General features: G+C 45.5%; 1 protein-coding gene across 1 annotated transcript in view; it reads right to left on the bottom strand.

The window, feature by feature from the left end:
- trrap (transformation/transcription domain-associated protein) overlaps nucleotides 1–16,495 on the bottom strand; it is a 236,575-nt gene that overhangs the window by 84,978 nt on the left and 135,102 nt on the right. Inside the window, exons 43-47 of the mRNA XM_070901735.1 lie at nucleotides 13,307–13,428; nucleotides 10,919–11,132; nucleotides 8,479–8,658; nucleotides 6,050–6,196; nucleotides 4,100–4,219 (exon numbers count right to left, since the gene is read on the bottom strand). Of these exons, the coding sequence (XP_070757836.1) occupies nucleotides 4,100–4,219; nucleotides 6,050–6,196; nucleotides 8,479–8,658; nucleotides 10,919–11,132; nucleotides 13,307–13,428 (783 nt within the window). The remainder of the gene's footprint in view (nucleotides 1–4,099; nucleotides 4,220–6,049; nucleotides 6,197–8,478; nucleotides 8,659–10,918; nucleotides 11,133–13,306; nucleotides 13,429–16,495) is intronic.

A 16,495-nucleotide genomic window follows, 5' to 3' on the forward strand; every position in this document is an offset into this window, starting at 1 on the left:
CAATTTGGTCCTACACAACATCGCTGCACCTTTCTTTTATGTAAAGTTGTGCTCGGGACATAGGTGCCATTGGCAAGACCACATCCCATCCCTAGTTGTCCTGAGATAGTGATGGGCCTTCAGTAGTGATGGTTTCTAAAACTGAGTGGCTTGCTAGGGCACCAAAAGTCAACCATCTAATGGTTGGATGGGGAGGGATGAAATAAGGAGAGAGGAGGCTAAACCCCGGCACGGACTTGTTGGCCCAAATGGCCTGTTTCTGTGCTGTACATTCTATGTAACATGAGGCTGGAGTCACATTTTGGCCAGACTGGATATAGATGGCAGCTACCCTTCCCCAAAGGATATCAGTGAACCGGTTAGCGCTTTACAACAATCATTCGTGGACAATTTTTAACCCTAATTTATTGAATTGAACTGAACTTCATAGCTGGCCATGGTGGGCTTTGAACTTACAACCTCCAGGTTGCTGGTCCAGTACCATAACCATGGCCATGATACTATCGTACCCTGCGAGACTGTGGGATGACCCCTCTATATTTCTACATCAAGCATTTTTTTTATTGCTAGCCACACGTGGTCTGAGAGCTGCGAAAGCACTTTACACGTTTCCACACTTCCAAGGTCAGAACAACTTTGTGTTGAAGATTATTTTTCTGCGCGTGTCCCTCCAACAAACTCCCTCGGTCTCAAAACACGACAGCAGCCACGGCTTCAAATACTGCTTGCTTCAGCAGTGAGGCGTGCGGGTAAATAGTTTTACGGTCAGTCGTTCGATAGAAACCCCTTTTCAAATTCAACATCTGACAGTGTGAGGAAGAAAAGCCTGACTTTGTCCTTCAGTTCCAGAGAGTTGGCCCTCGAGATCAATACCGTGGGAATTTGCAAGTGATGCTGACACTTCACTAGCTACTATGGGGAATGTTATCAAACACCTTCCAGGCTAACAACTTTTTGTTGAAATAATTCTTTGAAATACATTTTTCACTTGAATTTTTATTTAAAAAAGCAGTACCATTATGCATCATGGTCAGTTTGAAATATGAATTGTATGTGTATTATTGATTTTAGTTCTTTTGGAAGCATAATGCATATTTTGTAGCTTGATACAAACCACATCTTCAAGTAATAGACACTACCATATATTACATAGAAATTACAACAGACAAACAGGCCATTCAGTCCAACCATGAAGGGGTTGTCTTATGAAGAAAAGTTCAGCAGGTTGGGCCTATACTCATTGGAGTTTAGAAGAATGAGAGGTGATCTTATTGAAACATATAAGATTCTGAGGAGGCTCGACAGGATAGATGCAGAGAGGATGTTTCCCCTCGTGGGGAAATCTAGAACTAAGGGGCATAATTTCAGAATAAGGGACTGCCCATTTACAACAGAAATGAGGAGGAATTTCTTCTCTGAGGGTCGTGAATCTTTGGAATTCTCTGCCCCAGAGAGCTGTGGCGGCTGGGTCATTGAATATATTTAAGGTGGCGATAGACAGATTTTTGAACAATAGGGAGTCAAGGGTTTATAGGGAGTGGGCAGGGAAGTGGAGTTGAGGCCAAGATCAGATCAGCCATGATCTTATTGAATGGCTGATCAGGCTCGAGGGGCCAATTGGCCGACTCCTGCTCCTATTTCTTGTGTTATGTAACCAGTTGATGTCTATCCTCCACACGAGCAGTAGTCCAAATTACATGTGCCTGCCCTGACCCCACATCCCTATATTCTCCTTTTCCCTTCAATCAACTATCTAACCATGTCTTAAATGCCGATATGTTCTCTGCTTCAATCACTAACTCTATTAGTGTATGCCACGGCCTCATGATCCTCGATGTAAAAATAAGTTTCTCCTGCTCGCCCTTCTAAATCTCTTACATACATCTAAAACATACAAAATTCTGACAGGATTGGACAGGTTAGAGGCAGGAAGAATGTTCCCGATGTTGGGGAAGTCCAGAACCAGGGGTCACAGTCGAAGGATAAGGGGTAAGCCATTTAGGACCGAGATGAGGAGAAACTTCTTCACTCAAGAGAATTGTAAACCCTGTGGAATTCTCTACCGCAGAGAGTTGTTGAGGCCAATTCTTTAGATATATTCAAAAGGGAGTTAGATATGGCCCCTGCAGCGAAAGGGATCAAGGGGTATGGAAAGAAAGCAGGAATGGGGTACTGAAGTTGAATGATCAGCCATGATCTTTATTGAATGGCGGTGCAGGCTTGAAGGGCCGAATGGCCTACTCCTGCACCTATTTTCTATGTTTCTATGTTTCTTACATTTAATCTTATCTATGCCCCCTTGTCCTAGACTAAACAACTGGAAACAGTTGCTTTCTATTTACTCTACATCAGCCGTGGCTCAGTGGACAGCACTCTCGCCTCGGAGTCAGAGGACTGTGGGTTCACGTCCCACTCCAGGTTCTTGACCGCACAGTCTTTTCCGTCACTTCAGTGCAGTGCCGCGGGAGTGCCGCACTCCGAGGTGCAGTCTTTCAGATCACACGTTAAACATCTGCCCTCGCAGGTGGACGCAAAAGATCCCAGGGCCACTATTCAAAGAGAAGCAGGGGTGTTCTCCCCAGTGTCCTGGCCAACATTCATCCCTGGTCATTTATCAGATTGCTGTTTGTGGGACTCGGTTGTGCGCAAACTGACTACACTTCATTGACTCTAAAGTGCTTGGAGACATTCTGTTAGAGTGATGAAAATAGGGATGCCAGAATTGGAGGAGTGCAGAGCTCTCTGAGAGTGTGGGGCTGGAAGAGGTTAGAGAGATAGAGAGGGGCGAAGCCATGGAGGAATTTGTAAACAAGGATGGGAATTTTTTTAAATTAAAATCGAGCTGTTGCTGGACCAGGAGCCAATGCAGGTCAGTGAGCACAGGGGCGAGCGAGACTTGGTGCGAGTTAGGATACGAGCAGGACAGTTCTCTCTTTCTCTCTCTCTCTGTCTGTCCCATCCCATCATAATTTTAAACACACCAATCAAATGACCCAGAAATCTCCTCCGTTCTGATGAAAACAGTCCCAATTTTTCAAGTGAATACGCTGGTCATCATCCCCCTCCCCCTATTTACTGTTACTGATTGCTCCGTTTTTGCTCGGGGCCCAGGAGCGGCGAGGGCTCGGGGGCCCAGGAGCGGCCAGCCCACACTGCGATCTATGGATAGAAACATAGAAAATAGGTGCAGGAGTAGGCCATTCAGCCCTTCGAGTCTGCACCACCATTCAATAAGATCATGGCTGATCATTCACCTCAGTGCCCCTTTCCTGCTTTCTCTCCATATCCCTTGATCCTTTTAGCCGTAAGGGCCACATCTAACTCCCTCTTGAATATATCCAATGAATTGGCATCAACAACTCCCTGCGGTAGGGAATTCCACAGGTTAACAACTCTCTGAGTGAAGAAGTTTCTCCTCATCTCAGTCCTAAATGGCCTACCCCTTATCCTTAGACTATGTCCCCTGGTTCTGGACTTCCCCAACATCGGGAACATTCTTCCTGCATCTAACCTGTCCCGTCAGAATTTTATATGTTTCTAGGAGATCTCCTCTCATCCTTCTAAACTCCAGTGAATAAAGGCCCAGTCGATCCAGTCTAGTATAGTAAGAGCATGTGTACGCACTAGGTCTAGCAGAGCCTGGTCTCCAGTCGTCTTGGTTAACCCTTGCCACTGGACCAAGACCTAGCTCTGTCAAGCCCGTGTGGTGGCTGGTGTGCAACGGCCACCCCACGTTAAAAAAATCCATGCACAGGAATCTTCCACCTTTCAATATGTAATTTGGGACCTGGAATGTCAGGTCTCTCATTGAAACACCTGTGAACTCATCCCTTTTTGGTGTGGAAGCAAGTCATCCTCGATACGAGGGACTGCCTAACATTATACTATAACCCCCCATTTCGAAAGCTGCGGTGCATTTACAACTAGCTCGTGCGCACATGACAAACCCACCAAAAATATGCTCTTAAAAAACTTATACAGTTTATATTTATACAACTGGTACCCTCCCAAAAATATCGATCAATTATATTCATCTGATGAGCATAAAACAAGGAGATAATAAAGACTGAGGACTGAGTGTTTCTGTCCGTACACTCACATGCTGTTGCCGGTCAGATAGTATCTTCCAGAGCCTGGGGAAGAGCTGGATCCAGGTTTTCTCTGCGAGGGCTGTGCTAATATGACACAACTGAACATATGCACTCAGCAGTGCCCCAGTCTGTCAAAGGGGGGAGAAAAGGCAACATTTCAAAATTCAGAGAAAACTAAATTCTACACCCTTGAAAAAGAAAATGCTCCATTAAATTATCAGTAACAATTGTAGATGTAAATAAATATTAGCAAAAATAAAAGGAATCATTAAGATTTTACTTTCTGCCACTGATGTCATGGTCATCTTATTTCCTAAATGATGAAAAAAAATCAGATTTAAAAACTATTTTCGGTCTGCCTCACGAATGAAAGTTAGAGACAATAAGTCTTGCTGCATTTTAACTTGCCCTTTACATAACGCAATAAAAAAAATGCAGACAGCTTTGATGATGGTAAGCACAACATCCCCACCGACAGTGCGGAATCCCTGGCCCAAGACCGCTCAAAGTGGTGGAGAAGTATCCGAGAAGGCAGCGAACACCTCGAGTCTCTTCGCCGGGAGCATGCGGAAGCCAAGCGCAAACAGCAGAAGGAGCGTACGGCTAACCAAGCCCCCCACCCACCCCGTCCCTCCAACCCACCGTCTGCCCCACCGGTGACCGAGACTGTAGGTCCCGCATGGGTCTCATCCGTCACTTTAGAACTGATATTAGTGTGGAAGCAAGTCATCCTCGACTCCGGGTGGGGGGGGGGGGCTATATAAGAGAAGACCCCAGCATTCAGAAGCACAAATCAGTTACACTCCTTTTAATCATATCGTCAGGTGAAAAAAAAGGCTTCTAGTTTTACGATGGATTTTTAGCATTAGGGTAATGGACATGCATACTGCTGGGGTTGGTAAAACATTTGCCAATGTTTGCAGCCAGTGTCAGCAGCGAGCACGCAACACGCAACGTAAATTCCCCCTCTGCTCTGTCCCAGCCAACTTTGGGCATGTCGAATTATGCTGCTTCGTGAATAACATTTACTGGTTAAAAAGCGGCAGCAATGGAAGTAATTCTGAAGCAGGATCTTCTGCATGATGCCCTATTCCTGGCCCATCAAGAAAGCACTTTATACATTCAATTGCTGCCCTTTATAACTTCTCCACGGAGGGATTTTTTGATACAATGCTTTATAACTAAAATGCAAAACACATTAAAAAAACAAGTGGGAAGTGCAGCAAAACCGGGTGTGTAAATAAACTCTGCTTTATCCATCAACCTTGTCCAGGCAAAATGACACAATAAGGGCTATGTAACAGAGCGAGACTGTTTCAGCATAAGCCACTAATGCATCATCCATTACCATTAATAGCATTTATTTGCATAAGCAGGCCATCTGCATCAATTTAATTAAGTACTCCTCTCAAATATCACTTCATATGCTGGCATAGTTAAACAGCATCACGTTTAATCACATGTTGCAACTAAACTAAACAACTCCTTTCTTAGAATCACTGAATCTTGCATCAAAGCAGGAGGCCATTCAGCCCATCGTGCCTGTGCCAGCTCTCTGAAAGAGCGATCCAATTAGCCCCACTGTCCCTGCCCTTTCCCCATTCAAGTATGTATCCAATTCCTTTTTAAAAGATACTATTGAATCAGCTTCCACCGCCCGTTCAGTCATTTAAGAATTGAATGAAAGCGTGCAAGTACTCCTAAGCAGGAACTGCGTCAAAGCAGAGCCATGAGAATGTGGGGAATTTGATAAAACATGACCCCAGATTCAGAAAGGTGAAATATTTGCTTGCTTGATGTGGACTTTATGCCATTTCTCCTGCTGCTTTACTCAAATCACTTACTGAAACGGTGTGTTTAAAAGGAAAGACCATACTGCACGTTTCACACCAATACATACCACACCATAAATAGATAATAGAGTACAGTATGGATGAACTAAACGTCATTATAATCACCTTTACTTCTCGCAGCGAGTCCAGAAACTTATCATGCCTGTTTGTCAGCATGTGCAACTGGTTGCCAGCATCTTTCTCAGACTGCTCCTTGGTTTTCGGGGTACTGCTCTGATCTCCTGGCGCAAGCTCAATATCAATCTCCACGTCCTAAATGAGAATGATTAAAGAACACGTATAAAACATTCATTCTCGTTGCATCAGTTAGGGGGACAATTTTTACCATCAGGGTAACAGATAATGCACTGCTGTGGAATAAAACATTTTCGTACAAGTCATAATCTACGCCATGGTCTCAGATCTACACATTTAGCAATAGCCATTAAATTGGGGGTAGAAAATCATTTTCATACTGGCCTCTTGCGCATCTCCAATTTTAATCATTGGTGGCCGTGCCTTCAGCTGCCTGGCCCTTCAGAAATCCTTCCTGAAACCTCGCTACCTTTAAGATGCTCCTTAAAACCTAACTCTTTGACCAAGCTTTTGATCACCTTCCTAATATCGCCTTGTGCGATTCGGTGTCAAATTTCGTCTGATTTCGTGTCAAACGTTCCTGTGAAGCCAGTCAGGCAACCTACTCATCTAATCTAGTAGTTCACCAAATAGCTCAAATAAAAATCTCCAGACAGCAAAAGTGCATCGCTTCCACACGAAGGCATTAGAACTTTCGCTGCCATGGCGAGTATTTTTTGGGGTTAAACACAAGCAATCTGCTGATAACTGATTGCAGCCCAGCTAGTATTTTGGGAGTCTAGGTGACTGTGAATTGCCATGTCAGGTAAAGGACCTGTCATAGCATTTACTGGGCTAATCATATAGAATAAGGAATGCGTTGCATGTATGCGCCCAGCTTGTAACGGTGAAATGTGGAGAAAGTTGGGCACTGCGTTGCGAGTGATGTGGAAAAAAAATAAGGAATAGTGATTGTCCAAACTTTGCAGCAGGCCTTGTTCAAATGGACTATATGATGTTTCGGAACAATCTCTCCTCCAAGTCGGAATCTGGAGCCACAACAGAGTTTCTCAGTGCTGCTTTGTGTACAAGGTGCCAAGCATGTTAGATTGCTATAACATGTCTTTCAACAAACTGTTCAAAAAAGATGGATAATCTTCTTGTATTTTGTTAATCTACCAAATACCCCAAAAGGGGGGGGAGGGTATGTACTCTATTCTATAGAGGGCCCTCGCATTTCACTGGACAATTCCGTCTCTGCAGTAACCTTTCCCATGCTGACCTCCAGGGATTTACTTGATTTTATAATCTTAAACTAATGCTGGTCTTCTCCCAAAAAGAAAATCCACTCTGTGACTGCCCAGCCGCGTGGATTTGGAGCTCTCAGTACACTGAGGAAATCCTGGCATTAACAACAGTATCATGCCTGAAGGCAAATCAGATATTTCTCACATAATTAACAAGAACTTTGGTCAAGGGATCCAGGGCTCAACGTGCTTTGTAAGATACACCAAATCTGATATGCTCAGTCACGGCCTGGCTGCTAATCTGGGTTTGATGCAGCTTTGTCCTATTTGACAGGCAACTGGTCAGTTTCTGTCAACCTCGATCGACAGCATCCACTTGTGGGGGGGGTGGGGGGAGACCAGAACTAGGACTCATGGAAGCTGTGTGGACACATGACTGTGCGGCTGTCTGCTGGGCCCGTGCAGCCTGGGACTGGCTTTTTACAACGTGAAATCTCGGGCATGCGCAAATCTTTGAATGGACCACGCACGCAAATTTAAAATTAGGGGCAACATTGCGCATAAATATAAAATAGTCACTAAAAAAACCCAATAGGGAATTCAGGACAAACTTCTTTACCCAGAGAGCGGTGAGAATGTGGAACTCGCTGCCACAGGAGTAGTTGAGGTGAATAGTATCGATGCATTTAAAGGGAAGCTAGATACACACGAGGGAGATAGGATTAGAAGGATATGCTGATGGGGTTAGATAAAGGAGGATGATGAAATGTATGTACCTGTGAGTATTTTCACAGGTTTGGAGAGCTGGTGAGTTGGGAGTGGCTTAGCCAGTCACGTAATGTTCACAAGACTCAATAAAACCCCAGCCAGTTGGGTTCAGGGGTTGTGGTTGTGAGCCTGGTAATGTGTAGTGTGATTGTTAAATTTTTGCTAATAAACCAACTAGTTCTTAATAGCAATGTGTTGCTATGAATTCTTAAGCAAAGAACCCAAGAAGCAAATACATTACAGGTTGGAGGAGGCTTGTGTGGAGAATAATTACTGGCATGGACCTTTTATGGCCTAATGGCCTGTTATGGCCCAACGACATGTTTCTGTGTTGTAACATCCATCTGGGAAACAGCCAGCACAGGCAGGCACGCTGTGTTGTAATTTCCACGTTAACTGTTAAAAACAAAATTCATTGGCCTATGCAGGTCAACTCATCGTAATTAAACACCAAAAACAAGTCACCTCCTCTTTGCTCTCGCTGTTCTCCCTCTCCCTGGGCTCCTGCTTCACGTGCGTTACCATGGCGAAGGCTGCGCGGTCATGGCTGTCCGCCAGATTAATGACGTTGGTGATGGATGGCAGCATGGCTCCTTGGCAGTTGGTGCCAATGGTGGTATTTTTCTCGCACACCGCGAGCAGTAGCTGGGAGGGCGGGGGGATAGGAAAACAAAAGGAGGCACAATAATCAGAAGCATCACACATGCAGGGCTCAGCAAGATAATAAATATTTTAGGCTAACACATCAGCATTACCAATTCTTCCACAGGGGAGAGAGACATTAAGTTGTAAACATATTGGTGACATCAATGGGGGGAAGCTCACTTAGCAAAGTTAATGAGCCCAACAGAGTGAGGGCACTGAAATAACACTCAGCTGAAATGACTAGATTCCAGGGTTAAAGACTACATGTAGTGATATTAATTCAACTCCCCAAGAGCAAGATTCACTAGTTCCTCCATGCTAATTGGGCACAGATAAATAGGAACAAATCAGGTCATTTTTCTGTGATCATTCTAACCGAAACCACTTTCCCCGAAGGCCCAGTGGGTAAAGGCACCCGCAGTGTTGAACTGACCCGTACGGAGCATGTCGCTACCCTCCATTGGACCAGGGCTGGGCTCAGCCGCGCCACTTCTAATGTCAAAATGTCAAACAGCTTGCTGGCACTCACTGCATTGACTCACGCAAGTCAGTCCATCTGGGCGAATACCAGGGAACTGGCAGTGCCCATGGGGTAATATTGCATCAAGTACCAGTGCCTTTGGAAGAGGAATAGGAACAAACCAGAGGAAGGGAGACAAACGGGGAGGGGAGGGGAGGGGACCCGAGAGAATGTTATCCATCCTAAATTTTTTACGTAGTAAACATATTCGCCGGCCCAATATCTTAGTCAAGGAATGGAGGAAGAATCTAGGGTCTTTTCTGTAAAGAGAAGGCGGAGGTGTGACCCGAGAGAGGTTTTTAAGATTATAAAAGGATTTCATAGGAAAAACATAGAGATGATGTTTCCACTTATAGGGGAAACTAAAACTAGGGGCCATAAATATAAGAAAGTCACCAAGAAATCCAACAGGGATTTCAGGAGACACCTCCTTACCCAGAGAGTGGTGAGAATGTGGAACTTGCTGCCACAGGGAGTAGTTAAATAAAATAAAGACTTGCATCTATATAGCGCCTTTCATGATCATTGGATGTCTCAAAGCGCTTTACAGCCAATGAAGTACTTTTGGAGTGCAGTCACTGTTGTAATGTGGGAAACGTGGCAGCCAACTTGCGCATAGCAAGCTCCCACACACAGCCATATGATAATGACCAGATCATCTGTTTTTGTTATGTTGATTGAGGGATAAATATTGGCCGGGACACCGAGGATAACTCCCCTGCTCCTCTTCGAAATAGTGCCGTGGGATCTTTTACATCCACCTGAGAGAGCAGACGGGGCCTAGGTTTAACGTCTCATCCGAAAGACGGACAGCATAGATGCATTTAAGGGGAAGCTAGATAAACACGAGAGAAAGTAATAGAAGGTTATCCTAATGGGTTTAGATGAAGTAGGGGTGGGAGGGGGCTGGTGTGGAGCACAAACACGGACAGGTTTGGTAACCGAATGGCCTGTTTCTGTGCTGTATGTTCTCTGTAATCTAGCTTTAAACAATTCAAAATCTGACCACACTAGAATTATTGATGATATTTTGAAGTAAGTGCACTGAGTATAGTCAGCTGGTTACAGCATTTGAACAAGATATGCTGGTAATAACCAGAGACCTGAAGGGTCACTGTGCATTCTGTACTGAAATCGCTGTGACTGCGCAATAGCTTTAAACGCTCGGAAAAGTTGTAGGTTTTGCAGAGAGCTTTTTTTCTACGCAGTCCCCGAGGCTCTCTGAAGTCAGTGGGATCTGCTGTGTTTTATAGCAGTCTCTTACAGTTTACGAAATATATCGGGTCACTTCTCCAACTTCAAGGAGCTCCACACGAGAAAAAAAACAATACTCGGTACAACACACACCTCCTTTGAAACATGCATAGTACTTTATCCCCAGCCACAATCCTTTGTTAAATGGGATTATTTCATTTTCACGCCAAAAAATGGATTGTACACCTTGGTGATGTTTTATTTTGCTGTTCATTTGGTTATCCAATTGATTGTAAGGATACCGAACCCCTGGCTTCAACCTTGGAAAATAACTACAGATTTCTCGTTTCCTGCCTCTTCCTTTTTCTCCAATCGGAAAGAAAAATGCGTTGAATTCAATTTCTTGCCGGACGCTCAGTATCGGGTTGATAGTTCACGCTTCTAAATGACCTGCTGCAATTCAGACACCGCCTCCGCGGAAATCTGCTGGGAAAGCAAAGTGACTGACCAACGGCGGAGACAGTATGACGGCCATTCTTTCCTCACCTCTATGCACTGTTTGATCCAGAAGTGGCTTCCCATGGCCTCCCAGTTTTGGGAACAGGTAATATACAGCAGCCGATCGTACACCCGGCGCCTCATGGAGTTATCGAAAACTTCGAAGAACTTGGCCCGGATGTGGGGCTGGCAACACCGCAGCCCTGCGAGGAACGCCGGCTCCAGCTTCGCGGTCAGCTCGCTCCCAGAGAGATTGTCATCCCTGCGTTGGGTCACAAGAGCACAGTCGGCGGTGTGCAGAGTCATTCAGAGCAGCCAAACAGTAATGTGCACACATCAATCTGACACTTAAATAGCGTTTTAGTAAGAATCAGATAATCTCGCAGCACAGGAGGTCGCCATTCGGCCCATTGTGCCTGCGTCAGCTCTTCGATACTGCTATTCAATTATACCCTCAAAGCCTCCCTGATAAAATGCAACATCCCCACCGACACCTGGGAGTCCCTGGACAAAGACCGCCCTAAGTGGAGGAAGTGCATCCGGGAGGGCGCTGAGCACCTCGAGTCTCGTCGCCGAGAGCATGCAGAAACCAAGCGCAGGCAGCGGGAGGAGCGTGCGGCAAACCAGTCCCACCCACCCACCCCTTCCTCCAACCACTGTCTGTCCCACCTGTGACAGGGACTGTGGTTCTAATATTGGACTGTTCAGCCACCTAAGGACTCATTTTTAGAGTGGAAGCAAGTCTTCCTCGATTCCGAGGGACTGCCTATGAGGATGATCAATTATTTAGATCTTTTTGGAAAAAAGGCATTTATTTGCACAGCATAGGAAACATAGGGACAGGAGGCCATGCTTCCCTATTCCACTCCTGAACAACCTGGTTCTAATTTTAAGGTTCTGCCCCCTTGTTCTGGACTCCCCCCACCAGAGGAAATCGTTTCACTCTACCTACCCTATCGAAAAATGTTCTCATTTTGAAGACACAATCAGATCACCCCTCAACCTTCTAAACTCATCAGAATACAAGTCTCGGCAACTTGTCCTCATAATTTAACCCTTTAAGCCCTGGTGTTTTGCTGAATCTGTGCTGTAACTCCCTCCAAGGTCAATAAATCCTTCCCGAGGTGAGATGCTCCTTTGCATTCACCCATTTTAGAGGATTGGAGGTTTGGAGTGAGAGTACAAAGCAATTATACAGTTGTTTCATTTTTGCGAAGAAATATGGGCAAGTTTTGACCGCACTGCGGTGAAACAAATTCATCCTTAATCTGCAGAACAGAAGGGATGGATAATCAGATGGTGGAAAGCAGCAACAAGGCTGAGGGTCATTACTCAAAGATCAAACTACAGAAAAACACCAGGCACTGAATGACGAGCAGCAAAGCAGCAACAGAAGCAATATGGAATACAAGCAAACACAGATATTGAGAAACCAAGGAAGAAATATAAAGTGACCAAAGCCAGACATCAAATCAAATCAGTAAAATAAATGTGAGCACAGAATGGTCAAAACCCAAAAATGTAAACAAGAGGAGAAAAGAGGAGGGGCGGAGAGGGAGGGGGCGGGGCGAGCGGACAAGGGGTGGGGGGGGGGGGGGAAAAGAGGGCAAGAGGACGAGGCGGGGGGGGGGGGGGGGGGGAGAAAGGTGAGGGAGGGCAGGCGGGGGGGGGCTGTAGCAGTGGAGGGGCAGGGGATAGTGCCGGGAGGGGGATGAACGATTAATAAAGAAATCGTAAAACTGCAATGTTGCTTCGCTTGAAATTTATGTGCACACTATTCCCATGCTCGCTCAGTGAAGCTTTCCTTTAATTAATTCTTTTGTGCCAACATTATCTACACCAGGATAAAATGTCTGTTCATCCTGTGGGGCACATGGGACTTAATAAGATTTCAAAGTCCAACCACTTTTAACAACGTTTCATTTCTCAAAATGCACCATCAAAGAGATGAGGGAATATTTTAGTCAGCCGGTCCTCCTCCTCCTGCACATCTAAAACCCACGTTGATCAGCACATGAAATAATGCACCACATTGCACCGGCAAACACACAGAGGTTGCACACCTCTAGTCGTGAATGAGCATGTATAAACTGAGATCTCTCTTCACCCGTCGCAAGACGGATTTGAAAAATAATTCTACATTTCCTTCCCAGCCAAGTGTAGCTAAAAAGGAAATAAAAAGACTGGTAGGATTCTGCAAAGTTATATTCTGTATGCTGGCGCTCACAGTTAACCTTGGGCTTCATTAAAAAAACCTGTATCTAAACTGCAAATTATTCCCGTGTTCAACACAGATTAGAATAGAGACAAAAACTAACCAAGTCGTATTGCGTTTTCAACTGGAATATAAATTGCATTGGCCTCTCGAGAGCGCGGTGCAAAGACAGAAGTGTGCGAATTAATGAAATGTAATTTTTGATTAATTACTACAATTACCTATAGACATAGTTAACGAGGTCCAAGAACTGGCCATTTAATTCAAGGTCATCTGGAAAGCGTTTTTCAATGTAGGTCATCATTTTAACCAACAAAATGGACTTCTCTCTCAGCGTAGGAGTCTGCACAGAATAGAGAAATGATTCATACTGCCGCTGTGCTTTATTCCTTTCCCCCCCTCACAACAGCAGATTCCAAACGCTTAACTCGGAGAAATAGGAACAGAAATAAACACATGACTGCAAACAAAACAAATACCAGAGATAGTCAGGAGGTCACGATAACATTAACCAGTGTCAAAGACAATGAACTCAGCAGCAGAGTGGGTCACTCCGAAACCAGGGCTCGTGCATTCAAATCCTAGCATCGATTACCAGTCAAAGTTGCACTCAAATCACATTCAGCACCAGATGCAGGACTGTGACTGGGGGGAATGGTAAGCACAAGAATACAATTTGAAAAAGGAAATTGATGAGCGTTAAGCTCATAATAGGTAAATAACTGGCCACTGTTCGAAACCACTCAACACAGAGAGCCCAGAATTCAATAAGCAGAGCTTTGCGTTGCTGTGAAGAGGTTTGCAATGCTACTACGAGTCAGCAGTCAGGTAGGTCAGAGAGCTGACAGCCAGCACTGCAGGCAAAAGGCACAAGAGCACCTCCAAGAGGCAGCCTGACATCACTTTGACTTCGCACTGGTGTGGTATAACTGCAATCCGGTGCGATATAACTGCAGTCCGGTGAAAAAAGGCAAGTTTTAAAACGTTCCAACAGCTACGGACCATTTGAGAACATTTTAATATTAGCACATCGACTGCAGAGATAATATTTTACAGGGTTTGACAGGGTCGAAGCAGGGAGGATGTTTCCCCTGGCTGGGGAGTCTAGAACCAGGGGTCACAGTCTCAGAATAAGGGATCGGCCATTTAGGACTGAGATGAGGAGAAACCTCTTCACTCAGAGGGTGGTGAATCTCTGGAATTCTCTGCCCCCGAGGGCTGTGGCAGCTCAGTCGTTGAGTATAGTGAGGACAGAGAGCGATAGATTTTTGGATATTAAGGGAATCAAGGGATATGGGGATAGTGCAGGAAAGTGGAGTTGAGGTAGAAGATCAGCCATGATCTTATTGAATGGTGGAGCAGGCTCGAAATCCTGCTCCTAGTTCTTGAGTTCCTATGACTGCCCACATCGAGTCTCAAAGAGCTCAGATTAAAAATGAACTGGTGTTAAAAACTGTTTAAAAATAAAAATTATAAGTGCACAAGTTTGACCCAGAGCTGCACTGCATTTCAAGTTCTGCAACTTGCCCATTACCCAGGCTGCTTACTTCCACTTCCACAGAAAGCGCTAGTCTCTGCCTCTACCTCACCCGTAGCACTGTTAAAACCCTCATTTGCCCTTATGTTATCTCTAGACATTAACTTCTAGTGCCCTCTCATCCTCCATCATCTCCAATTTGCTGAACCCAGAGCTGCCCGGATCCTGTCCTCGGTGACTTGCACTGTTCCCCGGTGCAATGAATTTGGAACTTCCCTCCTCACCTCCCCCATCTCTATCTCGGCAACCTCCTCCAGCGCAACATCAGTGGGACAGGCTCGATGGACCAGAAGGTCCTCACCTGTCCCTCATTGTTCGTATGTCGCATCACCCACCTCCCCCACTCCCTCTGGAGCTGACCTTTATGTGCATTCCCCTTTTCCTTCACCTATCATTGCTGGCTGAGCAGACACCTTTGTAATTCCCTCCCAAATCCTTCTACCTATCCATCTTTAAACAAATCTCTCTGCAACCGAGCATTCAGCCCACTCTGCTAACTGTCTGACCAATGGCTCATTATCCATTCCTTTACCTATTTTTCCTCCAACCCAACCCATAAAGCACCTTGGGATGTTTTACTACATTAAATGTCGGCTGTGATTTCTAGAGGGACAGAGTGCTGTGCAGGAGTCAGCAGTGAGAGGCAGGTATAATTGCACCCTCCCCCGGGTCTGACAATTTCTGGTTTAAAAGAGTATAAAGTAAGTTTTGTTGTGTGCACTATAAAGTCAAATCCTGATGAACCAACAATTACTTTGCCAACAATGTTTGGATTGCAAATGCTGACGGACCGCGTTGCGGAGTTGGAGTTGAGGGTGGATTCACTCTGGAGCATCCACGATGCTGAGAATGACGTGAGTAGCACGTGTAGCGAGTTGGTCTTATCGCAGGTGAAGGGTCCACAGCCAGATAGGGAATGGAAGACCAGCAGGAAGAGCAGTGCAAGGAAGGTAGTGCAGGGGTCCCCTGCGGTTATCCCCCTGCAAAACAGATACACCGTTTTCAGTACTGTTGAGGGGGATGACTCATGAGGGCAGCAGCAGCCAAGTTCATGGCACTGTGGCTGGCTCTGTTGCACAGGAAGGCAGGAAAAAGAGTGGGAGAGCGATAGTGATAGGGGATTCAATTGTGAGGGGAATAGATAGGCGTTTCTGCGGCCGCAACCGAGACTCCAGGATGGTATGTTGCCTCCCTGGTGCAAGGGTCAAGGATGTCTCGGAGCGGGTGCAGGACATTCTAAAAAGGGAGGGAGAACAGCCAGTTGTCGTGGTGCACATTGGTACCAACGACATAGGTAAAAAAAAAGGGATGAGGTCCTACAAAATGAATTTAAGGAGCTAGGAGCTAAATTAAAAAGTAGGACCTCAAAAGTAGTAATCTCGGGATTGCTACCAGTGTCACGTGCTAGTCAGAGTAGGAATCGCAGGATAGCGCAGATGAATATGTGGCTTGAGCAGTGGTGCAGCAGGGAGGGATTCAAATTCCTGGGGCATTGGAACCGGTTCTGGGGGAGGTGGGACCAGTACAAACCGGACGGTCTGCACCTGGGCAGGACCGGAACCAATGTCCTAGGGGGAGTGTTTGCTAGTGCTGTTGGGGAGGGGGATGGGAACCAATGCAGGGAGACAGAGGGAGACAAAAAGGAGACAAAAGCAAAAGACATAAAGGAGATGAGGAAAAGTGGAGGGCAGAGAAACCCAAGGCAAAGAACAAAAAGGGCCACTGTACAGCAAAATTCTAAAAGGACGAAGGGTGTTAAAAAAACAAGCCTGAAGGCTTTGTGTCTTAATGCAAGGAGTATCCGTAATAAGGTGGATGAATTAACTGTGCAAATAGATGTTAACAAATATGGTGTGATTTGGATTACGGAGAC

Source organism: Pristiophorus japonicus, chromosome 15, assembly GCF_044704955.1.
Source record: "Pristiophorus japonicus isolate sPriJap1 chromosome 15, sPriJap1.hap1, whole genome shotgun sequence".
NCBI lineage: Eukaryota > Metazoa > Chordata > Chondrichthyes > Pristiophoridae > Pristiophorus > Pristiophorus japonicus.